The sequence below is a fragment of the Centroberyx affinis genome, unplaced genomic scaffold, assembly GCF_046629955.1.
Source record: "Centroberyx affinis isolate AG114_WGS23_722 - 3 ecotype Tasmania unplaced genomic scaffold, CSIRO-AGI_Caff_v1 ptg001031l_1, whole genome shotgun sequence".
Lineage (NCBI taxonomy): Eukaryota > Metazoa > Chordata > Actinopteri > Beryciformes > Berycidae > Centroberyx > Centroberyx affinis.
Window position 1 is genome coordinate 1 of NW_027279590.1, and position 26,508 is coordinate 26,508.

At 41.7% G+C, this 26,508-nt stretch overlaps 1 protein-coding gene across 1 annotated transcript in view; it reads right to left on the bottom strand.

The window, feature by feature from the left end:
* Positions 1 to 239: 239 nt before the first annotated feature.
* The window catches only part of wdhd1 (WD repeat and HMG-box DNA binding protein 1), a 31,559-nt gene continuing 5,290 nt past the window's right edge, over positions 240 to 26,508 (bottom strand). The window contains exons 5-26 of the mRNA XM_071522831.1: positions 26,010 to 26,121; positions 25,491 to 25,541; positions 25,273 to 25,368; positions 24,180 to 24,272; positions 21,554 to 21,660; positions 20,719 to 20,863; positions 19,052 to 19,256; positions 18,643 to 18,827; positions 17,603 to 17,787; positions 16,372 to 16,613; positions 15,222 to 15,359; positions 13,695 to 13,851; positions 12,230 to 12,344; positions 11,881 to 12,012; positions 10,387 to 10,613; positions 8,877 to 8,986; positions 8,692 to 8,748; positions 7,093 to 7,124; positions 6,364 to 6,528; positions 4,964 to 5,106; positions 4,675 to 4,810; positions 240 to 665 (exon numbers count right to left, since the gene is read on the bottom strand). Coding sequence (XP_071378932.1) covers positions 477 to 665; positions 4,675 to 4,810; positions 4,964 to 5,106; positions 6,364 to 6,528; positions 7,093 to 7,124; positions 8,692 to 8,748; positions 8,877 to 8,986; positions 10,387 to 10,613; positions 11,881 to 12,012; positions 12,230 to 12,344; positions 13,695 to 13,851; positions 15,222 to 15,359; positions 16,372 to 16,613; positions 17,603 to 17,787; positions 18,643 to 18,827; positions 19,052 to 19,256; positions 20,719 to 20,863; positions 21,554 to 21,660; positions 24,180 to 24,272; positions 25,273 to 25,368; positions 25,491 to 25,541; positions 26,010 to 26,121 — 3,022 coding nt within the window. The 3' untranslated portion in view covers positions 240 to 476. The remainder of the gene's footprint in view (positions 666 to 4,674; positions 4,811 to 4,963; positions 5,107 to 6,363; positions 6,529 to 7,092; positions 7,125 to 8,691; positions 8,749 to 8,876; positions 8,987 to 10,386; positions 10,614 to 11,880; positions 12,013 to 12,229; positions 12,345 to 13,694; positions 13,852 to 15,221; positions 15,360 to 16,371; positions 16,614 to 17,602; positions 17,788 to 18,642; positions 18,828 to 19,051; positions 19,257 to 20,718; positions 20,864 to 21,553; positions 21,661 to 24,179; positions 24,273 to 25,272; positions 25,369 to 25,490; positions 25,542 to 26,009; positions 26,122 to 26,508) is intronic.

A 26,508-nucleotide genomic window follows, 5' to 3' on the forward strand; every position in this document is an offset into this window, starting at 1 on the left:
CCGCCCATATTATAGTGACTTTACATTACATTAAGCTCTACAGCACACAAGAAAAGAAATCGACTGGCCTTTTCCATCGGTCCCAGTGAGTAGTACAGTACCACAAAATGGAAATCACAGATTAATATATAATTACATTTATTCAACAGTTAAGATACAGTACATTTTTAAAAATGTTTGAAACATAAAAGCAAAACCAAGCAGACTCCATTATTTCCATTCTTCGAAATGAGTTTGAAATGAGTTTTATGTCACTGATCCATCACTGAACTTTGATGTTTCTGGTGTTTTTAGATATTTTGACCCGACAGTGATCTAATCTATTCATCATCGACACTTCCCAAACAGAGTAAACACAAATTTTCGGACAAAATATCAGACTAAACATGTTCAAGTGATTCTTCCCCTCTCAAAACAAGACACTTTCCAGACCTTACAAAACCCCAGTGATGTAAAACAAACCGAGTATCAAATGTTTAGTTTTTGTTGAAAGCAAATGCCGAAAGCTTGGAGGAGGGATCCAAAGATTTTTTCTTTTTAGCACTACTTTCATCTGCTTGTGCGTGTCCATTTTCATTTTCCGCACCTCCTCCTCCTTCTGCTCTCTTCCTCTTCTTCAGATCTGCTGCGTCTCCGGTCTGGCCCTTCGCTCTCTCCGTCCACGACTGCATCACACCGGAAAGGACAGAAAACACACGTTAATTATCTTACAAAAAAATAAATAAATAAATAAAAAGGACAAAACGGTCAACGCTCTGCTGTTTCCATCTAGTCACCAAACACCTACACAGTGACTAAACAGCAGCACACATGAACAGTCAGCCATGCAGTTTGAAATTGCATCCTGTCATGTATAATCATTATCGACAGGCCGCTGCCTCTTTTCCTCCTCCTGCTTTTTTCTCCCCAAGCCGAGACAAAAGGAAGCGGCTGCCTGGACGTAATGGAGCTGGGATGAATCATCAGGCCAGGCGAGCGGACTGGACCCCCCACCCCCCCCCACCCCACCCCCTCCCACACACACACACCCCCTCACCTCCAGCCCCCGGCGGAGCCCTGTCCATTAACCCCATACATATTCACGCAAGCAAACACACAGCACCATTATTGAGCTGATAGATAAGTACAAGCCATAAAGCCTATTCAATTGTCATTTTATTGTATTTGGAAAGGATAACGCGATTAGGAACAAGCCCACAGTAATGATAACCCCCCCCTCTCCCCCTCCACACACACACACACACACACACCCCCTCCCCCACAACCACCACCCAGGGTCAGACATTCAAATTGCTCTCAAAAGCTCATAAAACGCCTGTGAAATTCAAATGATCAGGCAAAAAATTCCAATATTTTGCATTTCACCCTGTTTACATGTCTTACATTATCTAGTCAAATATTCACATGTGAATGTGACTTTACTGTCCTCTGTGGGCCACCATAGATGAATCATGGGAGATTCTTTACTGTACTTTCTGGGTGAGAAAAAGTGAGCTTTTTTTTCCCCTCCTAAATCAGAAAACAAGTGAGTTCGCAGCCTGGAGCAGCAGAAACTGTCGGCACCACACGTCCAGATGTAGAGGAAAATGCAGACCAACACAAACCACTGCAGCATCAAAAACTCAAACCACCAATATAGTAAAAAAAAACTCAACAATTTACAGCTGGAAGATGGACTGGTTGGGGACAGAGAGTCTTCTGTAAGGCTGCTGCCAGTTTCCAGCAGTGGGAAACGAGTTAAAATAAAAAAACATCATAATACAATTGGCCCCGAGAAGGACGAAATGCTCCTACAAATCAAATCAAGGGGCTTTTAGTTAGTTATTTTCTTAACCTACTAGTCAGTAACAGTTTCTATTATGTGGATTAATGAGAGAATCAAAACCTTTCATCTGTGCTTGAAAATCTGAAGACCTTAAAATGGACATGAGGTCAGAATGGACTTCAGTATGGGACAGCTACGCACGTAAAACAACGGCTGATAAAAGATGCTTATGTTTATTTTATTAACAGTTTATTCCTGGCTGCTGTGGTCCTGACAGTGACGAGTGACGCGAGCGCAAAACCAGATCGGGAGATTTCTGACTGCCACACAGCTGAATCTAGGAATGAATTACCTGAGCCGTGACGCTGCCACCTAGAGGCTGCTGGGACATTTAGCGCTGTAGTTTTATAAGTGTTGCATCTCACTGGTGAAACAGATTATTTACCAAACGTTAGGTAAAATTAGGCCAGTGGAGTCAATATTTTGTGCTAGACATAGAATGATGCATAGGGCAGTTGAGGTTAAGGTCATAATAAATGATTAATCATCACTACACACACACACCTGGAATTTTACTGTATTTATTCAACCTGGGGCACATTTCCAAAAGAGAATCTAAGAATAGTAAGATAAGATAAATCATAACACGCTTTTTGGAGAAACAGCACCCAGCCCCACACTGGGCGTAAACCTTCTACATTCCAGAATTTCACACACACACACAATAAAGTGCCATCTCATATCTCTCTCTCATCTTATCTTATGTTAAGATGGGTCAAAAACTCAGAGATTTATTGCTCTGTAGATTTACTGACTCCCTCTCTCCCTTTCACACTCTCTGTCTCTCACACAATATTATCATAAGATCAATACTTTGTGCCCTCGCTGCCGATACACACTTGAAAAGGTTCCCAAGCAACAGGTGCCCCCCCCCCCCCCCCCCCCCCCCCTCTCCCCCTCTGTTTCACATCCTCTTCCTCTTGTCTTTGGCTGTGTGGAGTGTCATCTAGCTTTCTGCTGAGTGTCTTTGTGTATGCAGGGTCACGACGAGGGCTGCAACACACACACACACACACACCCACCCACACACACAAAGGGTCTGAGGCCATTAGCTGTGCAGGTGGGTGAAATGGAGAGAAGGGTTATCAGTGACAGAATATTCATAAATCACCGTGAAGTGAAATAAGGCGGACAGCTAACCTGGTTCCACCCTCACAACTGAAACAATGGATGGGATGGAGGTTTTGTAGGGCAGTGGTTCTCAACGTGGGGTCCAGGGACCACCAGGGGTCATTGAGGGGGTTCCAGAGGGTCCCCGGCAAATTGATGAATTGTTAAACTTCACCATTATTTCGTTATAATAAGTTAACACAATTATAGAATGTAGAAGAATGACTATTTTGATCATAGTTTCTCTGTTATCTCTCTACCTACAATACAGATAGTCAAGGAATTCTGGACAAAATCATATCTGACAGTAAAAATATTCTCAGATTTGGGTCAGAGAGACAAAATCTCATCAAATGGGGGTCCATGGCTCTAATGTGGACTAAATTAGGGTCCTTGATATGAAAAAGGTTGAGAATCACTGCAGTAGGGAATGAAGATCAGACCAAAACCAGCAAGGTTTGACTCAAACAGCAGGTGAGAGAGTGTGGAGGAGCTTCAGCCTGACAGTGAGGACGGGTCCTGGATCTGGAGCTGATGATCACCAGACTCACAGAGTCTAATTGATGGTTTCACTGGTCAGTTTTCCCACACCAGGGCCAAGTGGGTCAGCTGGGATGAGCTGAACATGACTGTTTCAGTCACATGGCATAAAACAAAACTTCTACCACAACTATACTGGACTCACTTTTGAGGCGACAAGATGTATTTTGTAAGAAAGTTGTAATATCATATATAATCATATATAAGTTCAGTCCCATAGCATATTTGTGGTTTTGAAAGCTACAGCTAGCTAGCGAAACATGATAGGCGAATATGAAATCTTTTCATCGCACAAATGTTATCCATTTCTTTCCCATACACACTTTTACAACCCACTTAATATGTTGAAATTGTTGCCAGCATATCTTTACATAATCCCAGTGTATTTATATTTTATCGTTTGATTATTTTCTACCATTTTTTATTGATATGATATTTCCTTTTCCCCGTTGAATCGTATTACTTTTGCCGCTGCAACAACCTAATTTCCTCACAGTGCAGTGTCATGGGACTCGTAGTCTCGCACTGTGCGGAGGGGGCGCTGACGTTGAAAACCACGACTCATGGTTGAGGGGGCGGGGCTTATAAGCCTCAGTGTCATCTCAGATTGTTCGGCCTGTAGCTTATAAACAGAAGCGTAGGAATCCTCGCGGAGCTGTGTGTTAGTCGGCATCATGTGTCTCCGACAAAAAGAAGTTTACACAAAACACCATCAAAGAAGATATCTGTGTGTCGTTGTTTTAATTTTAATTCCCTGAGGCAGAGACACAGTTACTGTTAGGAAAGAATGAGGACATTAAACCGGACCGCTCAACATCAACCGTGTTGCCAAAGTCTGATCTAACTGTCAGACCTGCTGTGTCGATCACTGATGTACCGTGGAACCAGAGCGCTTCATGGTTTGTAAAATATTCCTCACTACGCTCTATTTCGGCCATGTTTAGTGGGTTCCTTGTCGGTGACGATTCACTGCAACAACAATGGAAATATTGGGGTGTCTACTCTCTGAGATCTCCATTAGCCTCGTTCTATTTCCCGTACAGGATTTCTATCGGTTGCACCCAGATGCTTTCGCTAAGTGTTGCCAGAGCTTCTGGGTTTTCCCAGATCAGGGCACTGGTTTCAGACCCACAATCACATATTCCTCTCTCTCTCTCTCCCCTCTATCCCTCCCCCCTCAGCCCCTCGGTGTCCCATACCAGCCGCTCCTCTGCCGACAGCGTCCTGAAGCGCCCCATGGCCTCCTTGATGACGTCCGTCTCCTGCAGATCGGGGTTGTCCGCCACGATGCTCTTCCTGTTCTCCTCCAACCACAGCTGGAAGCCCGTCTTTGGTCTGACGCAAACGCAAACACAAAGTCAGTCAACAGCAGCAGCAAGACAAAAACCAGTGCAAAACAGAAAGCCAATCTGGAAACGGCTCCCTCACTGGACACCAACGCTGAATTTTGGCTCCGATTTCCCGGATAACCACGTAATCACATCTTACCTCTTGTTTTCAGCGTTATCTCCCGGTGAGGCTGGAGGCGGGGTCTCAGGTCGCTTCAGCCTATCCACAGCCGGCTCCGTGTTCTCTGGAGCCTTCTTATTGGCTGCTTTAGAGCCCGTCATCTGTAGCAGTGTGGACTGGGTCTGGAGAGGAAGGGGGGAAATGATCAGTGGAGAACTGAGACGAATAAATCTCTCTTCTGGGACAGCAGGTCTGAAGTGTTGCGTGATGTCGCTGCATTAGTGAAACCAGCACAGAACAAAGTTTGCATGGCATTCCAATACTAATACCACAAATAACTTCATTTGCATAGCATATTTGTATGAACCCAAAGTGCTTCACATAAGAAATACAATAAAATTAAAGAACAAAATGTTAGACATACAGTTAAGCAAATAACAGTAATAAAATAGTTGGAGGTTCACAGGGCTTAAAGCAAAAAACATTCTGAGCCTGAAATGTTCCTGACTGATTTTGGTGGTGGTGGTGGGCGGGGGGTGTAAATCAGCACACTGCACCATCAGGAAGTTCCCCAAGCGCCGGCTACTTACTCACTAAACGTACACACTATTAGAATTTGGTAGTGAGAACCGAATTTATGAATGAGAGTGACTGCGCATATGTATGGTACAAACTGGAGCAGACTGAAGTACAATGACTAGACTGTGTCTGTACAGGTAACAGGAGTCACTCCACTCCTCCGATCTCATGATGGCTGGAAATAATGTCTGTAACCATAGCAACGTTTACTTCAGACCAATATGGCGGCTATCACTGCCTGTATTTTCAGTTTATTTGACACCAGTAACATAAGTAACCAGAGGTGTCAATTAATCCATAAATTAATCTACTAATAATCCTAATAAATCACCACTGACAGCAGCGTCATGTTCTCTTTTTCCACCACAGAACTTGATACTTTTAACCGCAACACAAATTATATTCTATTTGGGACAGCAGATTATGTTGATGGCATATTGGATGGTAATAATTAGCAACTTTTTCCATATAAATAAAATATCCGTTTTGCTATACTCTATCAACGATTGATACCATACAATAGTAATTCAACCTATATCCAGTTAATAAAGCTTTTCCATTGTCTGTTCTAAACAGCCGGTGTCTGGTAGCTCTTTCCTGGGAAAAATCGTCTGCTGCACAGGAAGTGATGCGTTTTACATTTCCAGTTTATTTGGAATAAACAGAAGAAGAAGAACTGGGTAGTTAGCATGAGCAGCGATAGCCACCATGGCTGAACAGACAGGGAAAAGAGAAACTCAAAATGCATCAACAGAAAATCCAAGGAAAGAAACATTAATCGCTCCAATGCTGCTCTGACACCATGAAAGACGCTGGCTCGGGTGAGTGTGTGTGTGTGTGTGTGTGTGTGTTAGTTGTACCTTGGTCTTGGGTTTGGGGGCCAGGGGCTTGAGGATGGGGGTTTTGTTGGGTTTCCCTGTGGAGCCGCTGAGTGGAGCCAGCCTCCTGCTGCTCGTCATGCTGTCCAGGACGTTGGTGACTCTCGGCTGACCGGACGCAGCCGGCGACTTCCCCGAGCCCAGGACCTGCACACAGCATCACATCACATCACATCACATGACATGACATTACATGACATGGTGTCATTCAGCAGACGCTTTTGTACGGAAGAGGATTAGGGCCACGTGAAAAATGTATTTGAGCTCTGATTTTAAAGTCAGAATTCCAATATATTGAATATTTCATGAATATTTTTAAGCTCTAGCAAGAGAAAAATTTGAAGGATTGAAGCTGGATTGATAACAGAGACTTTTGTTGACTTCAAAGTTTTAAGTTTACCCTACAATAATTAAGAGTAATTAATAATAAAGAGTAATTTCACAGCTAAACCCACATAGAGATGCACTGAAATACAAAAAGCAGCAAAGAAAACCTAACTATAAAATCTAAGTGTGTTGCTGCTTACTCCAGTTTTGGTTCCCTGAAGAGGAACCATGAAAAAAAGGGGCTGCGGTTCTTTAACTGTTCTGCTTCAAATTAAATCTGATAATCTCCTTACAGTCATTATGCCTGTTTACATCCAAATAATCAGAATAGTCGCCATCAAAATACTCAAAAGTAAATAGAATAAACTCAAAGTCTGGACTTACCTTGAAAGGATTTACACGTCCCTCTTTGCTAACTGCAAAACAGATTTGAGACATTAGCCATTTATTCAAGTTAAACGTATTTGAACAATGCTGTCCTACCTTTCAATATTAATCATATAATATGCAATATCATTAATCATAATCATAGCAGAAGCTGTATTATACAGTGTATGAGTAGGTGTGTCAAAAAGCAATAATCCATTGCAATACGGAGATATGAATGTGGAAATCTAAAGTCTGCGATTTCAACTTCTGTCTTGAAAATAGACATGTAGCAAATTAAATGTATTAAGTTTCAATTATTGCTGACTGAATAAGTCCCCTAAAGTCACATTTGCATACTTATAACAGTTTTAATCTGATGAATCTCAGTAGAACAACCCCCCCCCCCCAAAAAAAAAACAGGTCTGAATGAATGGAGAACAGCAGTAGAAAAAGAATCTTTTAGTGGAGCTGTCAAAAGTACGTTCTGCTTTTTCCCCCACGGCACAACAGAGGGCATCACAAGGCAAATTCAGGTCAGTCAGTCAGTCAACGCTTAGTGAGATGTCACTTCCTGAACGCTGTGGCTAAACACCACATTGATTCTCATACACTGATGCCATATTGAATCCCACACAGAGCCACACTCTTCGCTGTCTATTTACAGACATCCACATCTTCTGCTGTCCTGCAGACCTTAACGGTCGGTCACGTTATCACCTGTGGTGTGACGTTGGAGTAGGTAATTTAACCGGTGAACGCGTCGCGCTAGCCGAGCATCGCTCCCACTCTGAGCCCCACTCTGTCGTTAATTTACATACGTCCACGTCTTCTGTTGCCGTATAAACTTTAACGTTAGGTAGAGTCATTACCTGTGGTATCGAAGTGATGTTAGTGGAATTATTTAACTGATAACCGTGTCGTAATGCTTCAGTGCACTGAAATAAACTGAACACACACTCTGTGGGTCTGTACAGGATCTGTGCTGGTTTCCCTTGACATTGTTGCATTTGCACACAAAAACACACACAGACCATATTTGCTCAGCTCAGTTTGCACAAGTAAAAAAACAACAAACCAGGCCTTTGTTGAAGAAAAACCAGAAGGCACTCAGAGCGCAAACCTCTGCCAAACTGAAAAAAATCTCCAACTTGCCATCACACCCAGACACATCATTCATATTCGTAATTTTTAAGATAAACTGATTTCTTTTACCTGCAGTCACAGCCTTAGGATTTGGAATCAAGTCTCTATCTCTGTTAGTTTCATAGTTATGGCTACAAAACGATAACTGTCTAATGGCGAAAATCCCAGATGCAGATCAGCACAAAAACTGATGAACTGTTCTTGGTCAAAGGTCGATCTGATCAAATTTATCAAATTTAATGGAATTCATAAGTTTTTGAGAAATCGTGCTGGCAGACAGACAAGCAAACTAACTTGCAGAGGTAAAAAAAAAAAAGCCGGACTGTGTGCATTTCTCATTTACATTATGAACAAACATTAAAATGGTTGCTAACAACCACAGTGAAGCTCCTCAGTTGACTTTTGTTAAGCCATGTGTTCTCAAACAGATATGGACTGTTGATCCAGTAATGTTTGATAATGTTTACTCACTTGGTTTCAGGGACAGCTTTTCAGGAGAGCCTCCTCCTTTAGCAAATGGATTCAGACCTGCATGGACAATCCAACATGTTAGAAGACACAATGCAGTAGAGTACAGTTCAATCTGCAGAAAAATCATCTGCATTTTGTGTCTGTCTTGTGGAGGACACAGAGGGGAAGAGAGAGGTGGCACTGACGTTTCCTGTTTTCTGCTGCCTCTTCTGTCTCCATCTCCTGTCCTTCCTCCTCCTCCAGCTCTTCTCCACGCTCCTCTTCCTCCTCCTGATGACGTCTGTTGTTGTAACGGCTTCCTGTGGCCTCACTCTGCCCATACCTGTCCAATTCAGAAACTCAGGGATCAGACCTATAGGGCTGAGGTCCCTCGGTGCAGAAATACTACATTCACCATTAGCTTCATAAATAAAAAAAAAAAATATCTATGCTTTTATTTTGAAGGTAATTCTGTCCTTGTCTGTCTGGCTTGACGCAGCTGATTCTACACTCGCTCTGCTGCTTTGAAGCGACTCTCAGTGTAACTGAAGCACCACAAATTAAACCATTTATGCAAACGTGGCAGTGTCGGTTTTGGTAATTTTTCATTTTATCGCCCAGCTCTAACCTGACCGGTTTCTCCAGAAACACTTTGGAGTTAACTGACATTTTGGCAAATAAGCTCTCTGATCAGCTTACCATTTGCATTACTCTTTATTGAGTAAACACAGAGTTTCTCTTCTGTATATCAGTATTTATGTGTGCTATGTTTCAAATACTAATCTGTTTGAGATGCTACTAAGCAGCTTGACCATCACAGTTTCACAAGCTCTCCATCCAAATTATATTATTGTCACTTTGTAATGACATTTTTAAATTGTTGTTTACATTCTAGCAGCCAATGCCATCGCTAGAAAGATTTGTGTCTCAGAAATAAACAGAATTCTGCACAGTCAGACTTTTTACATTGTATCGCGGTTGTATTGAATCCTGAACCCCATAATATATTGCATATCGAATCGTATCATGAGATAAACAAATCGTCCCATCCCTATTAATAACTGATTTGGGGAGCCAGGTTGGCCTATAAAAATGTCATTATCTGTGTCTGTTTTCAAAAAGAGTTTAAGGCAGCAGTTGCTGCTAAAATATGTTTAAGCTTGAATACCCTGAACGGCTGGGGACTTCTAAACTAGTTACTCTACTCTGAAATCCATTCAAATTGTACTGTTATTTCCACTTGCCATATGTCTCTATTGTATCTTACCTATTTAATCAATGTTTAGACTGATGGAATAAATGTCTTAGGACCATTTAGTAGTACTTTTTAGGGTCTTAGGTTAGTGTTTTAAAGTTTGTAAGTGTTACTGTATAATACATGCACTTTTTCAAATCTAGACGCGTTATAAACGCGAATAAACTGAACTGAACTGAACTGGTGGTTACAGAGAACGCAGCTAAACCAGAGACACGGGTTCAAATCCCTGTGGAAGTATCCACCCATGCAAAAAGACAATTTCCCAATGTGGATTGATAAAGCACAAGGAATCGAATGGCCTAAAAGTTGTAGATTCTAACAAGTAAACCCCAGTTCCTGACAAAACAACACTACGGCTGCTGCTTCTCTTCGTACAGCCTTAGTGATGTGTTGTATCGCCACAACCGTTACGGTAATTCAGTGTAGCAGCCATACAGAATGATCTTGTTGGACTTTACCCAGAAGCCCTCCTGGCGCTGGAGTAGTGCGGCGGCTCCTCCTGCTCCTCCTCCGGCTCTTCTTCCTGGACCTGGTTGGCCTTCTCCAGGGCGATCTCGCTGAGGCGCTGGGCGAGGGCCATGTGTCTGGACCGGGAGGCGTAGCGGATGGCCAGAGTCACCGCGTTCTGCGTCATCAGCTCCGCCAGCTCCACGCAGCGAAACTCTCTCTCCAGCTTACAAGACAACTGGAGGGAACAGTGAATTAAAATCATCCATCAGGAGAGTCGGAGCACACGACAAGCAGCTGGAGTGTCCAAGATGTAAAATGAACACCTCTAAAAGGTCTGATCACATCATTTTGCTTTTTTAAAAACGGCCAGAAACCTTTTTTTTTTACATTTAACATAAGTAGGAAGTGTCTGCTAAGACGTACGAAAAGTGGCCCTTGCTTGACATTTTTTTGGCACTTTCTAAAGCTGACAACAGTTCAGCTTTTGAGAGGAGACAACATGACAAGTTGAGCCAACTAACCACAAAGAAAGAAGAGGCGGGGCTTCAAGGTACAAAGGCAGCTGACTGTTAACAACACCAACAACCAGAATGAAAATAGAGAAAGTGCTACTTTCCCAGCACCTATTTCACACTCAGCCCTCCTGGTGGCCTGCCCAAGGTTTCTTCCATTTCTTCCCCCTAACAAGAGTTTTTCCTAGTATGCATGGAGGGTCCAAGGCTGGTGGAGCCGGTAGGTTAGGCTACGTAGATTAGTTAGGCTGTTATGTCTTGCTATAATCTGTTTTTGTGAGTCTTGCTCTTCCTGATGATTGTTCTATGGTTGATTGTTGACCAGTTCTATTCTCTGTACAGTCCTTTGAGACATGCTGTGATAAAGGGCTGGAGAAATAAACTAACTTGAACTTACACGGGTAGAAAAGTTGTTAGTAGCTGTTACTCTGATCATAAAGAGTCAGCATGGAGCGAACTGGCTGTGTTGTCAGAGTTTCTGATGTCTGAGAGCGGCAGCTGGTCGTTTTGGATACAAAGTGCATGTTGAGGCTGAGGGAACGCTTTTCTGCAAAAGTGGAATAGCGTGAGCACACCCCAAGTCAATACTTTTCTCCAAAGACAAGTTAAGGCGTTACACTCCGATAGTTCATTCATTTCAAATCCATTACTGCTGCATCATTCAGCTGCAGATGAACTATGTTGCAATGAAGGTGTTGCATTTATTCTTGTTATGTGTCGATAATAGATGCCCCATTTTTTACTATTTTAAAAGGAAGTTTTTGTGATGAAAACATTTCATCAGTGAATCAGAGTTGTAACAAAAATGTATATTGTAATGCTACAACCAATCACAAGCTCTAATCAGGTTCATCTCAAAACAGCATCCTTATGTAGAGCTCGGCTCACAGTCTGCAGCAACACAGACGCATTACGGATTAACGTAATCCCAGCAGAAGAGGTGTGTGATGTGTGTGGATCTCCATCAGTCTTCACAGGTTTCTTACTCACAGCAAACATCTTCATCAGCAGCTCCTGCTGCTCCTTCTGCGCCCGGCTCTGTCCCTCCTCGTCGATCTCATACCCACTGGAGGACAGGAAGCTGTAGTGGTTTTGGAAGAGGACCGAGCGCCAGAACTGCTCCTGGAGGAGGAGGAGGAGGCAAGGATGGGTGAGTGGGAACCGTTCACTTAAAATTCACATTTCAGTAAAGTTAGAAAGCGTAATTTCTTGAATTTAATTGAGTTGGGACGGTATGGTATATTTGGAAGTTCGGGTTTAGGGGACGGACCCCTGGTGTGTCTGGCTGGATGTGTTAGTATGTGTATTAAGCGTCGTCTCAGGTGTTCGGTGTCCTCACCTCCATCTGTCCCTTCTCGGTGACGGTCTGGCACAGCGGCAGCTTGAAGGGCAGGATGGCTACAGCCGGCCGGGGCAGGGTGGGGGGGTACCGGGAGCCTTTACACGGGATACATCTGGACGGACGAGGACACACCAGACTTAGGCCGAAAGTAAAAATAATAACCTGCAGGCAGCGGACGATTACTGCTGGGATCAGGATGGAATACTTGCCAAGAATGAGGCTGATAATGCTGGTGAGATTTAAAGGCCGTTTATGTTGAATTGAAATGGTTTCTTAAGGGCTTGTATCATGCAGTTCATATTGCTATATTACATTTTAATTATTATAACCAACAAATGCAAGCAAAAAGCCTCCAGCTGCTAAAGGAAACACTAGCCATGGGAAACTTACACTTCCCACATCTGCCCCCCCCTCTCAAAACATTGAAGTTTCTATGCCTTTTCTATTGTTTTTTTCAATATCAATATATATCACGATATGGCTTATATATGTAAAATCACATGATAAACAATCAAATTGATGTTCATTGCATTGAACTGCATGGTAAATTTAAGTCTCATGTCAAACAAAACACTGAGATTTTCAAATAATATTCCATAAAATGTTTCATACGTTACTTTTAAAATAAAATTTGCTTGTCGTCATCACTTTACACAACCAAATTGTGTATCACAATATCAAAATATCTTCATATCATCACAATATGATTCCAGTAAAACACAAAAAATGATAATATTGAATTATTGCCCAGCCCTACTTTCCTCCATTTAGATCAATGTGGAGATGAGTCATACAGATAGATAGTAACAGACAGTAACATATATTACTCTGTATACTATTTCACCAGCCAAAAACAGCCTCCTACATGCTTCCAACACACTCCCAACACTTTTGAAGAGAAGACTAACATACAAGCAATTTCTCGGACTAGCAAGTGTCAAACTGGAGGAAGATGGAAACAGAGTGGTAGACACGAGGAAGGCAGGAGAGAGCAAGAGAGAGAGGGGGGGAGAGAGAAAGAGAGAGAGAGCCAGAGACAGAGAGTGAGAGAGGGCGAGAGACAGAGAGAGCCAGAGAGAGAGACAGAGAGAGAGCAAGAGAGACAGAGCGAGAGTGAGACAGAGAGACAGAGAGAGAGAGAGTGAAAGACAAAGAGAGACAGAGAGAGAGAGATTGAGAGAGACAGAGAGAGAGAGACAGAGAGAGAGCGAGAGAGTGAGAGAGACAGAGAGAGAGAGTGAAAGACAGAGAGAGACAGAGAGAGATTGAGAGACAGAGATAGAGAGAGAGAGAGAGAGAGACAGAGAGAGATTGAGAGACAGAGAGAGAGAGACAGAGAGAGAGCAAGAGAGTGAGCGAGAGAGAGAGAGAGCGAGAGTGAGAGAGACAGAGAGAGATTGAGAGACAGAGAGAGAGAGACAGAGAGAGAGCAAGAGAGTGAGCAAGAGAGAGAGAGCTTCACCTGAGCTGCTGTGGGTTCTCGTGAACTCCGACCACCCAGTAGTGGTCTGACTTGCCCTTGCAGTTCTCCCTGGTGTTACACACAGGAGTCCATGTGTTTCCCAGGCAGCGGTTCAGCAGCCGCACCACCCCCTCTGAATCCACGTAGCAGGGGGTTCCTGGAAAACAACAGAGCAGCCAGGCTGTAATCTCATGGATCCTCAACAGAAATGAAACACAATGAGAGCGCTGTGTGTGGTCGGCAGGAGATGACACTCGTGTTGAGATAGTTCTCTTGCTCCTGATTTTGGTTAGTCAGTATTAGGGCTGAACGATTTTGAAAAAATATCTAATTGCGATTATTCTGACTGATATTGCAATTGTGATATGATTTGCGATATTAGAGGGAATGACAATTTTTACATCATTATTCTCATTTTCATTGAAAAACGTATTAAAATGATTATGGTGTGATTTTTGCAGGGATCTGTACCAAACAAAGATGTTTTCTTAAGTCTGTAGAATATGATGTGTAGGCCAGGACATCTCTGCAGCACCACAATATTTCATTTAAAATGGTATTTTGACACACATTTCGCCTTTAACAAATATTGCGCCTCCTGCGATTTGAAAATTGCAGTAGACCATATTGCGATTTTGATAAAATTTTGATTAATTGTTCAGCCCTATTCAGTATCCACGAGCGAGGTAATGACCATGTGGATGTGAATGGATATGTAGTACTTCTCAACTACTTATGAACTTACAACCTTAATGTTTTTTTCCCCTCTTCTCTCCCCCTATGTAAAGGATTGTTTTGGATTCATGCAAGCTTTGAGAATAAAGAATAATAAAAAAGACACGCACATCCCAATACCCAATAGGGTGGGTGCTGGATCAAAAAATACCTTGCAGAATTGAAAAAGATAGAGATCCGCACACCAAATAGCTCCCGTATAAAGGACTTTTATTGTGCGCAGCAGAAAATAAAAGCCCTTTATACGGGAGCTATTTGGTGTGCGGATCTCTCTCTTTTTCAGCTTTGAGAATAAAAACAAGTGAAAAAAAAACAAAAACATGGTTAATTTGAAAGAGAGGTAAATGTTATGAGGCATTCTCAAATTTTCCCTCCAGCCTGTTTCCTCAACATTACAGTCACTCCTACCAGTTCTGCGGTCTTGGGTCTGAATGTTGCAGTCGCTTAAAAGTATAAAGTTCATATGGTGGAAAAAGAGAAAACGCGGCCGATATGAATAAATGGATGGATGGATGGATTATGGATGGATTGACGCCTCTGGTTACTGGTGTTACTGGTGTCAAGTAAACTGAAAACACAGGGCAGTGGTAGCCACCATATTGGTCTGAAGTAAACGTTACTATGGTTACAGACATTATTTACAGCCATCGCGAGATTGGAGGAATGCAATGACTCCTGTTACCGTGCCGTCTAGTCATTTTACTTCTGGCAGTGTGTACGTCGCCCTAGACATACGTGTTGATGTATATATGTGTGTGTGTATGTAAAAATATGTGAGGTGGTCAGACTGACCCTCAGCGGTAAATCCCAGCCAGGACAGATGGGACTTGCGGGAGAGCGGGAGGGGCTCGCCGTGGATCACCTGCCTCTTCCTCTGACCCAACTGCAGCAGCTGGACCCCCAGAGCCTGTTCCCCATCGAAACCTGTAGCTGAGCACACACAAGGACAACAAAGTATGAATTGTGTTTATTTCTGAGACACAAATCTTTGTAGTGGTGGCGTTGGCTCGCTGTAAACAACAAATTAAAAATGTCATTATAAAGTGCAAATAATATAATTTGGATGGCGAGCTTGTGAAATTGTGATGGTCAAGCGTCTCATTTGTGATTACTACAGAAGAATAAAATGGAGCTAATATCACGATTCATTTTTCTATGTGCATATTGCCGCATTGCAATATATTGGATTTCGATATATCATCCCATCCCTAGTGTATAAACACACATATAACTTCCTGTCAAAACTTGTACATGAGAAAAAAATGCAGATTGAACTTCTAGCTTTGAGTGCATGATGCTTGAATAAATATACAGTATATAAAAGCAGATCATATCCAGAAGGTTATCCATTTGGATAAAAGAGAACCTGAAGTTCATTACTCAATATTTCTAAAATATATGACCTATGTTTCTTGCTAACCTTTAAAAAGTACCATCAGCTGTTTTAATTTTGTGCTGTCGTTTAGTAGGTGTAGTGTAAGAGTATGTCCCGCTTTTTCCAAATGGTGGATCTCTCATTTTAAAAAACACACATTTTCACACAGATAAATAAGTGTGTACAGAGATACATTGAAGTATATAGACAGAACTAATTTGAGCTTTTATTCTATTTCTGTGCAATTCTCTGTAGATCCCCTGCGGAAGAGGATTAGGACCACATGTGAAAAATCTGAGAATTCTGACTTTATTCTCAGAATTCTAAAATTAATCTCAGAACTCAAATTTTTCACACATGGCCCTAATCCTCTTCCATAATCCCCCAAGGATGTTAGGATGCTAGGGATTCAGTTTTGCTCAAAAACACGTTAGCATCGATTGAATCTGGACCTACTGGTTGAAGGACTCTGCCCAATTAGACAGGTTGAATCCATAAAAAACGATATGCCAGGGCTGTGTGTGTGTGTGTTTGTGTGTGTGTGTGTGTGTGTGTGTGTGTGTGTACCCCGGTGGTAGACGATGAGCAGCTGCTCTCCGTGCGCGGCCATGCAGACGACGGGCCCCGGCAGGCTGAACAGCTCCCTCTGGACTCCTCCTATAGAGAAGAGGCGGAGCATCATGGCGCTGGTGGCGGCGGCGGCCCAGCTCTGGCCCACACACAGCGCCTTCACGTCCTCGCCCCTCGGCAGGTCCACCATCCACTCCTTGTTGGTGTCCCAGGACGAGAAGTGGAGGCACTGCAGCTTACTGGGAAGGGGGAAGAGAGAGTGAGGAGCGGGGTGAGGGATTTTAGTGGCCACCAGTCAGATCTGGAAAAAGCACCGCACCTTGCTTTGTATTCATAACTTTCAAAAAACATCTTAAAACTCATCTATTTTCACTGGCCTTTAACATTTTTAATTATTATACTTTTACTACATTTTTACTTGTGTATTATGTCATTATACTTGTATTTGTGGCTCCTCTGCACATTGTTTTAGTGTTTTATCCATCTGTTTTATACTGCTGCAACACTTTGTACCCTTGTTGTTTTCTGTTTTCTCTGCTTTTAATTCTGTGAAGCACTACAGTAACTCACTGTTTTGAAAGGTGCTATATAAATAAAGGTTTACTTTTTTTTAGATGAGAAAAGTTAAACTTTTTAGAGGAACACATGACTCGGACTGCTTTTTTGTGAGCCAACCAATCACAACAAAGAAGAGGCGGGGTTTCACAATATGTAGGCGGCTGAGTTTGTGACAACAACCAGAAAATGTAGAAAGCAGGGCCAGAAATATACAGAGAAGTTGTTACTATTATAAAGAGTCAGTATGGAGTCTTGTCTTGTGGGAGTTTCAGGTACTGTAAGTGTTTGAGTTATACCTAAGCAAGGCAAGGCAAGGCAAACATACATAATTTGTCTAGTAAAATGACATTAAAAAAAGAAACACAGAAAGAAACAAAGAAATAGCTGAGTAAGGATGATAATAAAAAATTAACGAACCTCTATACCTGTGATTTACCACATTAGTGGAAACAAAGTGTACATTGTGCATAATCAGTGCAAAATAAAGTTGAGACAGAGCTTTTTCTACAAAAAAGTGGAATGGTGGCAACAAGACCTAATAGGCAATTACTGGTGGGAGAATATTAAGTGATTACCTTTCTATCTATTCCCTACATGACATTTAAGGCAGCTTTTCTCCCTTTGTTTATATGCAGATGAAGATCCAGGGACAGGACAGCAGGAGGCCTACCTGGCGAGCTCGTCGGTGCCGGGGCAGGCCAGCAGCACGGCCTCCTGGGACAGGTCAGCCATGGTGTGTCCCAGGGTGTTGGTGAGGTGCATGGCGTGGTGCACGGCCGTGTCGTGAAACTCCACGTCGATGGCGTTGTCCTGCTCGTCGTTGTAGCCTCGCACTATTCCCACTGAGTTCCACATCTGAGACACGAGAGGAGGAATTCGGTTTGGTTGGTACGACATACATGATTGTGAAGAATTTTTTCCTATTTAGTTAGATGAAGATGAGATAGATGAAATAGAGTTAGATGAAACTTTAATTATCTCCGTGGGAAATCATCACAAGAGCACAAGAATATGGATATCGATAAGAATAAGACAAATAGTCCTAAAGAAAATAAACAAATATTTACAACAACCACCAACGTATTGGAAATAATAAATTAATAAACCATATAGTTAAATATACACAAACTTCTACCAATATTTTCTGGGAGGAATTTCAAGGAAATTTTCTTTTCAGTGACTTTTAAAGATAACTAAACACTAGGGATGGGACGATATATCGAAATTCAATATATCGCAATACAAAAATGTGACAAAAGGTATCGTGAGGCAGAAAAATGAATGGTGATATTAGCTCCATGTTATTCTGCTGTAGTAATCACAAATGACACGCTTGACCATCACAATTTCACAAGCTCTCCATCCAAATTCTATTATTGTCACTTTGTAACGACATTTTTAAATTGTTGTTTACATTCTAGCAGCCAATGCCGTCGCTAGAAAGATTTGTGACTCGGAAATAAACAGAATTCTGCACAGTCAGACTTTGCTGTCATTGAACTTTTATTTATTACATCGTATCGTGGTTTTATTGAATCGTGAACCCCATATCGCATATTGAGTCGTATCGTGAGATAAAAAGATCGTCCCTATTAAACACAGAAAAAGCATGCACTCCCAAATCTCCCCTGGATTTGCCTACATGTTTATTTTCAAAACAATCTTCAATCTTCACATTCATTTTAAGATCTCTCTGTCAGTCTGTCTTACCATGAAGCGGTGTGTGAGGTGAGCAGGGGTGGAGCCGGGCTGGAAGGCCTTCTGGGGCGGCGTGGGCATCGGCCCCTCGTAGACGGGACGCAGCGGCACCGCCGGGGCAGCTGGGGGCGCTACGGTGCTGCCGGCGTCATCGTCCTCCCCGTATTTATCCAGCCCGGACTTCAGCGAGCCCGTGTCTGCAGGAACACACACAGGAAAATATGAGGGTTCACTGATGTTCATGGTTTTCAGATGGTAGAGAGGAAAAATCGAAATATTTCTAATCGTGCGTTTACATTAGGGCTGCAACTCATGATTGGTCATATGAAGAATTTCACCGTTTCCCATCTCTCTCCCTAACAGTCACATGATCAGTTTGGGACAGATCCTTCTCTAGACTGAGATGAATCCTTTAACTTACCCAGTGAGTTGTCATCGTCCAGGAACGCCCCCCTGTTCCTCACCCGCCCTGTGGCAGGCATGAGGTCGTCGTCATCGTCGTCGTCGTCCCCGGCGACGGGGTTCTTGGCTGGAGAGTTGGTGTCGCTCACTCCTTCATCCATCAGTCTGTCGTCATCGTCGTCAAACAGGTCGTCGTAGTCTTTTGTCACTTTGCTTGCTGGTGCCTGATGAAAGTCGACAACTCAACACAGTTAATGAAACCAAATTGATCAAATTATTCAGTCAATTTGTATGCGAGTTGAAAATTCGCACAACAATTTCATTTGCACATAAACCATTCTATCATGACAATGTCAATGAGATGATGCCACGCATATTCAACCACATTAAAGGAGCAATTTCACGGAGCAATAAGTAGGATGTTTGAAAATTACCATAATAAACCTGCGGGGGTTTGACACGGATGTTGATCAATACCAATGACTCAACGATTACTGGGCCAGGTGCTGAGATTTCTGGATTTGAAGAACCCAAACTCTCTGGCCCATATTCTGTTTTGGAAGCACTCACACGACACAGAACTTGATGGATACCGTTTCTTTAGAGTTCCAAAAATGGCAAATAAAAAGACCATAAAATTTCTCCATACAGCTCTGCAGCAGAATCCAAATGTTCTGAAGGAAAATTATTTCACTGTGGGTTAAAAAAGTCCAGAAAAAAAAATGGATTCTCTCTTCAATGTAGGGCTGCAGCTAACGATTATTTTCATTGTCGATCTATAATAAAAAAAAAATAATCTGTCGATTATTTTCTCAATTAATCGATTAGTTGTTTGGTCTATAAAATGTCTTTTGGGTACCAAAAAAAGTTTATTTACTTGCATTAGTAAACAAGGTTTGGTGAAGAAGAGGATGCCATCATTATAAAACCACGGAAGGGTTACAACTTCGTTGCTTGGTAACAGCCAGGTGACGACAGACTCGCAATGCATTTTGGTATACTTTCATGGTTTTAGTGACCAGCCTTGTTCACTAGAACACAGTGCATTGTGGGACATATGTAGTGCCCTCAAAATCATTCCACAATATCATTTTGCGATTCAGACACTAACAAAAAATGTCTGACGTACGTATTAGTGCCCTAAAACACAGATAGTGATCCATTCCGGTCACGGCCCAGTATTCACCTCATTACCTCATTATCACCTCACTTGTTCTGCACCATGGCAACCGTCACTACAGCAGCAAGCAGATGCTGCCTTCAAGTGCTGTTATAAATATTGTAATTACAGGTAGAGCGCGCTTAAATGACCCAATAAATTGGTGAATAGTCAGTGGCAAATATTTTGTTTTTGTTCTGTGATGTTGACTTCCAATTACTTGAATTTCTGTCTCTCGTTCTTGTATTTTGTTCTCTAAGGTTTTATGCCAAATGTTCCTTAGCCGTTTTGAAAAGTAATTCTGAGATAAAAGTAACTCTACACAGCAATGTCTGTCAAACTTAACTCCACTAAAGCTGTATGTAGTCTCTTAACCCTGAAAATGTATACAGCAGGAATCGATGAAGAATCTGATCGATAAGCAGAATGAAAAATGGCACCGGAAGCGGTAACATCCAAACGATACCCAGCTCTATTCAATGCTCAAACCACATTCCCAGTGAAACCCGGTTTTATTTGGGTGTTACCTTGGCGGTCTTGGAGCTGGAGTTGGAGGAGGTGGAGAGTCCGTCCAGCAGGCCCAGGCAGCCCTCTGTGTCCGTGTAGGCGATCTGGCTGCCGGACGGGTGCCAGGCCAAACCACACACTGTGTAGCCTTTCTCATGCTTCTGCCTGCAGCGGAGAGCGGAGGAGACTTCAGGGTTAATGATCCTGAACATCTCAGTGTCCCTCTCCTCCTGGTTCTACTGGCCCTTAGAGTTTCATTTTATTCTTTAAACGTTATTTAACAAGTGTTTGTCCCACATGAATGATGCAGGCACCTTCTTGGGCCAATCAGCAACAAGATGCATCATCGCAAGACTCATCACAATAGGACCGGTGGTGTAGCAGTTATGGCCTTTCACAGTTTGAAATTTGCCAACCAGGTCAAGTTTAACTTTATTATCCATTTAGGAAATTAAAAAGAAAAAAAAAAAAGGATTCTCTCTTCAATGTCTAAAATGAACTGTGCAGCAGCCATATTTAACCATTACACAACTGAATATTTTGAATTAAAGAGGTTCTGTGCTGTCCTAAGTTACAATTTTCTTAAGTTAGGACGCTTCTGTAATAACTAAATGCCTATTTGGAGTAAAGATAGGATCAAAATCCTAAACGCAGTTAGGAAACCTTATTCTGTAATGGCAAATCTCTTTCTTCAATGTTTCTGTAATGTAATGGGACCAACTGGTGTCTGAGATATCACATTTGATTTAAACATTTTCAGCCAATCACTGAAATATGTAAGGATAGCTGGATTTGTGTAGCTATCTGTTCATTGCACATCAACTTCACACTGGTGTACTCATTTCTATAGCGCACCTTTCCACACACAGCTTGTTCTCCACCTGCCACACTGTCAGGAAACCCCCGACGCTGCCGGCGGCCAGGAACTGTCCGCATGGAGACCAGGCCAACACGTTTATGGGCTGAACACAGAGGGGAGGAGGGAAAAAAGAAAGGTTAATGAAAGAGGGGAAACAGCTGCTTTTACATAGAGGTTTCAAACAGATTAAAGCTTCAGTCCTGCTGGTGGTTTAAACTAGTGATTCTCAACCTTTTTCATATCAAGGACCCCTAATTTAGTCCACATTAGGGTCACAGACCCCCATTTGATGAGATTTTGTCTCTCGGACCCAAATCAGAGAATATTTTTATTGTCAGATTTGATTTTGTCCAGACTTCCATGACTATCTGTATTGTAGGTAGAGAGATAACAGTGAAACTATGATCAAAACAGTCATTCTTCTACATTCTCTAATTGTGTTAACTTCTTGTAAATGAAATAATGGTGAAGTTTAACAATTCATCAATTTGTTGGGAACCCCCTGAAGGACCCCTGGTGGTCCCCGGACCCCATGTTGAGAAACACTGGTTTAAACTACAGAAGAGGGCAAAGCTCCACTGGCTGCAGAGCAACAAATTCATCTTCTGTTTTAACATCAGATGAAGGAAAAGAAGGAAAATGGAAAGACATAGGAGGTGATGAGCAGAGTTGGGGAAAGTTACCTTTGAGACCAATTACTTTACTAAGTTACTAGGTATTAAAAGTAACTCGTTAAGAGTATTTAAGTTTTTTCTCCTCAAGTGTGGTTGTATCTATTGTGCTTGTTATGCAAATGCTTTTTAAAATTTTAAGTGCTGTTCTTCACAGTCAACCTGTGTTTGTCCCCAATGAATAACTTGCAGGATACCCAGATTATTTTGAACTGCTTAAAGAAAAAGGGTGAAAACGTCACAAGTATTTCCAATTACTGATCAGAATTGGGAGCCCGCCAAAAACAGCGCTATGTCATGTAGTGAGAGACTTTCATTTTAACTTTATGGAAGGAAATAAAAAGGCAACGAAAGAAATGTACGAATAACTGACTGCTTAATAAAAAAAAAAAAAGACTGTTAAGTTACTCGTTACTACAAAAAAGTAATCCGATTACCATAACGCGTTCCCCCGACACTGATAATGAGCAAATGATTCAGATGGAAAGCATCACTTCACACTGTAAAGGCATCGACCTTTCACTGAGAGGATCACTTTACGATCAGAAGACCCACACAGGACTTTCTAACGAGCGCTGGCACAAAGATTTCCATTAATTCTCTTTATGAAGCCGCTGTGTTGTGCTTAATGGTGATGTGTGGGTGAGCGGGTTCATGATGAATCAACTCATAATGTCTTAATAGTTAACACCTCATCGTTTCCAGGCAAGACCGGTCCAGGTCTATTAAAAATAACTGAACTCTGCTTGTAACGAGACAGTTAGGATAACAAGCTGCTGTCTGTCTCCTAAAGATCAAACTAATGCTCCGTCTCCATTGAATTTTCTCTGCTCAGAAACGTACAGTATCTGTGCAATTTGCACTTTTCCCAGAATCTTTCACATTGTAAACTAGCATGGCATTTTATAATTATTTGATAAGCTCTTTTCGTGTTTTTCATGTCATCTTATGTTTCAATGTCTTTATGTTTTCTATAATTGTCGTGTTTGTAAATCCATGTTGATTGTGGTGAAGCCAAAGACAAGTTTCCAAATTGTGGACAGGAAAGTTTCTAACAAACTAAGAAAATTTTTACCAGCCAAATTAATTAATAGAAATATGTCTTGATAAGCGTTTTCAATGCTATTTCCTGTACAGAATCCAGTTCTGTGTGAGTTTAAATGTAAAATGTATACATACTTACACTTATACAATGAATGTTTTTTTGTGTTCGTTTTCTTTTCTTTTTAGTAGCCTGTGACAAGTTATGTGTCGACAAATAGGAATAACATTAAGATTCTACAAACTTCAGGCTGGCTAACCATCCAGACAGAGGTTTACACGCTAGTTTTATGTAAAACCAGTGTAAGAGGAGCCCGTTTGATACAGAGCCATCGTTTTATTTTGATTTGATTGGCTCACGGTCAGAGAGAGTGTACGGTGGCCAGCAGGGACAAAGTCTGAGAGCAGGCAAAGATCAAAGACTGAATCAGCTGAGGTATTCAAATGTTATCATCTCAAAAAGTCAGTGGTGTTACTTTCTGGCCCTGCTGCTAAACCTCCCTGCCATGTTTGTACCTGCCATGTTTGTATCGACTGTCATTTGTGGTGAAATTCTGAAAATGATCAATCGTTACAATGGCAAAGACTAGGAAAATAAGGCCCAGGTTCGAAATAACCGGAATTATCCTTTTAAAAAATGTTTTTGTTTATTTATACATTGCAGTGCAATATAATATAGTTTTTATATTACTGTATTTATTGGTTTTATATTGTCTTTCTTCTGTATTTTAAAATGTACACAAGCAACCACTAAGCTAAATTCCCTGTATGTGCAAATAAAATGATTCTGAAGGAAACAGCCCAGGGAAGCTTGTGTTCATGAAGAAGAAGACGCACTGACATCATCCCCATGTTGAAGGTGTGTGTGTGTGTGTGTGTGTGTTGAATGTGTGTGTGGACTGGACCTCACCTGTGTGAGCAGATCATCAGACAGAGTGCTCACATGATCCCAGGAGCCTCTCTCATACAGATTCACCTTCGTCTCCACAGGAACTGCTAAAAGCTGCGTATACACACACACACACACCAGATGTTGATTTTAGAACCAGTCTTCTGTTAATTAATATGAATTAGATCAATTAGCTGTTTGCAAGACCCTGACTGAAGCAGTAAGCGGTGACAGGCCGTGGTTTACAGTGATTTCTGAACAGCTTAGAGGCTTTGTATGAGTGAATAAAACCTTCTTAATGGTCCTAAATTCACTGTCAATCACGGCCAAGTGTGCAAAAGGACTCTAAATTGGCCTGACACTGGTCATAATTACAGAAGCTTCATGTTGTACTCTTGATCCTGTGAAGTCAAGAAATCCTGGTGAAATCCTTCATTTTAAAACAAATCTTCATCTCAGGTTGTGAAGTGTGAACGAGAAAGCTACGGCATATTGACAAATTGGGGTGCTATATTTAAATGAAAAAAAAAAAAATCAAGTACTTTGATCCATTCATTTTCAACAACTTTCTCAAATCCACAAACCTTCAAGAATTTTTAAAGCCAGTGGGAACCCAGTATAAATTCATTCGGTCAGAGAAGGACAATTACCGGGTATTTTAAAATGGCTTCAAACGTGACTCAGCCACTCAGAACTACAGTATCTGATTGGCTGAGTCACATCACATTAGATTGGCTGAACTATAGAATAAACTTCCAGATGCTCTGAGATGTGCCTCCACTGTCACCTCTTTTAAAAGGCTCAAAACATTCCTTTTCTCTGTGGCCTAAATCATCTGTATGTAGACGTAACAGGTGTTATTTTTATTGTTTCTTTTATTTATGTTTATTATCCTTACCTATTCTATCTTTCTTTCTTTTTAATATGTAATTTTATGAATTGATAATGTCATTTTACCTGACAAATTAGGTATTTTTTTGTGTTTTATGTGAAGCACATTGAATTTGCCTTATGTATGAAACATGCTATATAAACAAAGTTTTCCTTGCCATGCCTATCTGTTTCATAAAAGTCTATGATAGCCTTCCCCCTCCTCCTGAACACAGTGACTGACCTGAGCGGCTCTGGGTTGCCAGGCCAGCCGGCAGAGCGACTTGGCGTTGCTGACGTCATTGCTCTTCTGCAGCACGGGCCAGCTGGCCGCCCGAGTCTGAACGGACACAAAGCAGAGCGGCGTCTGACAGACCGGCCAGAGGGATGGAGCCCGCGTAACAGAAATATATGGCTGTGTGATTAAATCTGTCAGCGTCAGACGTCGGAACAGAGACGTACCTGCTCCTCGATCTTCCACACCGCCACAGAGCCGTCGCAGCTGGCCGACGCCTGGCGGGAAGCAGACAGAGGGTCATGTGACCTGACGGGACAAACCGTTTCCTATCTGAGGAGACGCTCGGCTGAAGGAGAGCGGGGCGATACGCACACTGCCCGTCAGAAGTCTGGGGACACCTTGCTTTTGAAAATGTTTAATAAATCAGCATGTTTTCTTTGTCGGTTTGCAATAACTTAACCCCATTAAAGACTAACTAGGTTGAGTTTGAGAAAAAACTAAAAAGAATCATACATGTAAATATTTGTGAGGATAACACAAAAACAATTAAACTATATTGGGAAATAAAGGTTTTATGTGATTTGAGTCGCACTCTATGTATGAATGGTGCTATAAAAATAAGCTTATTCATATTATTTGGTAGGTGTTCATGTCAGACCCTGCTCTTACTCATACTCAGCATACAAACAGGAAAAAACCCCATTGGCACATTGCAGCTGCTGGAGAAAAGCAGGTTCACCCACCAGGAAGTCGTCTTTGGGGTCAAAGGTGACGCTGAGGACGGGCGCGTCATGGCCCCGCAGTGTCTTCTGCTGGCTGCTGTCCGACACCTCCACCACCTTCACCATGAAGTCACTGAGGAAGAGAGAGAACAACATCAATCAATCAATCAAACTTTATTTATATAGCACCTTTCAAACAAATCAAATGCAAATCAAAGTGCTTTACAAGTGATTGACAAAATGCAGGATGTTAAAAACGGATTTAGAGACTAATGCACACCAAAACAAAAAAAATAAAAAAGTTAATTGAATAAGACAATAAAAGATGGGCAGTTAAGATAATAAAAGATAAACAATAAAAGATAATACAAGCAATAAAAATACCAATAAAAATAAAAATTATGAAATACTACACAAAATAAATGTATTATAGTAAAACAGTAAAACGTTAATAAAATAAAACCGAATAAAATAAATAATAATGATCAACAGTGAAATGTTGATAAAACAAAATAGAAAA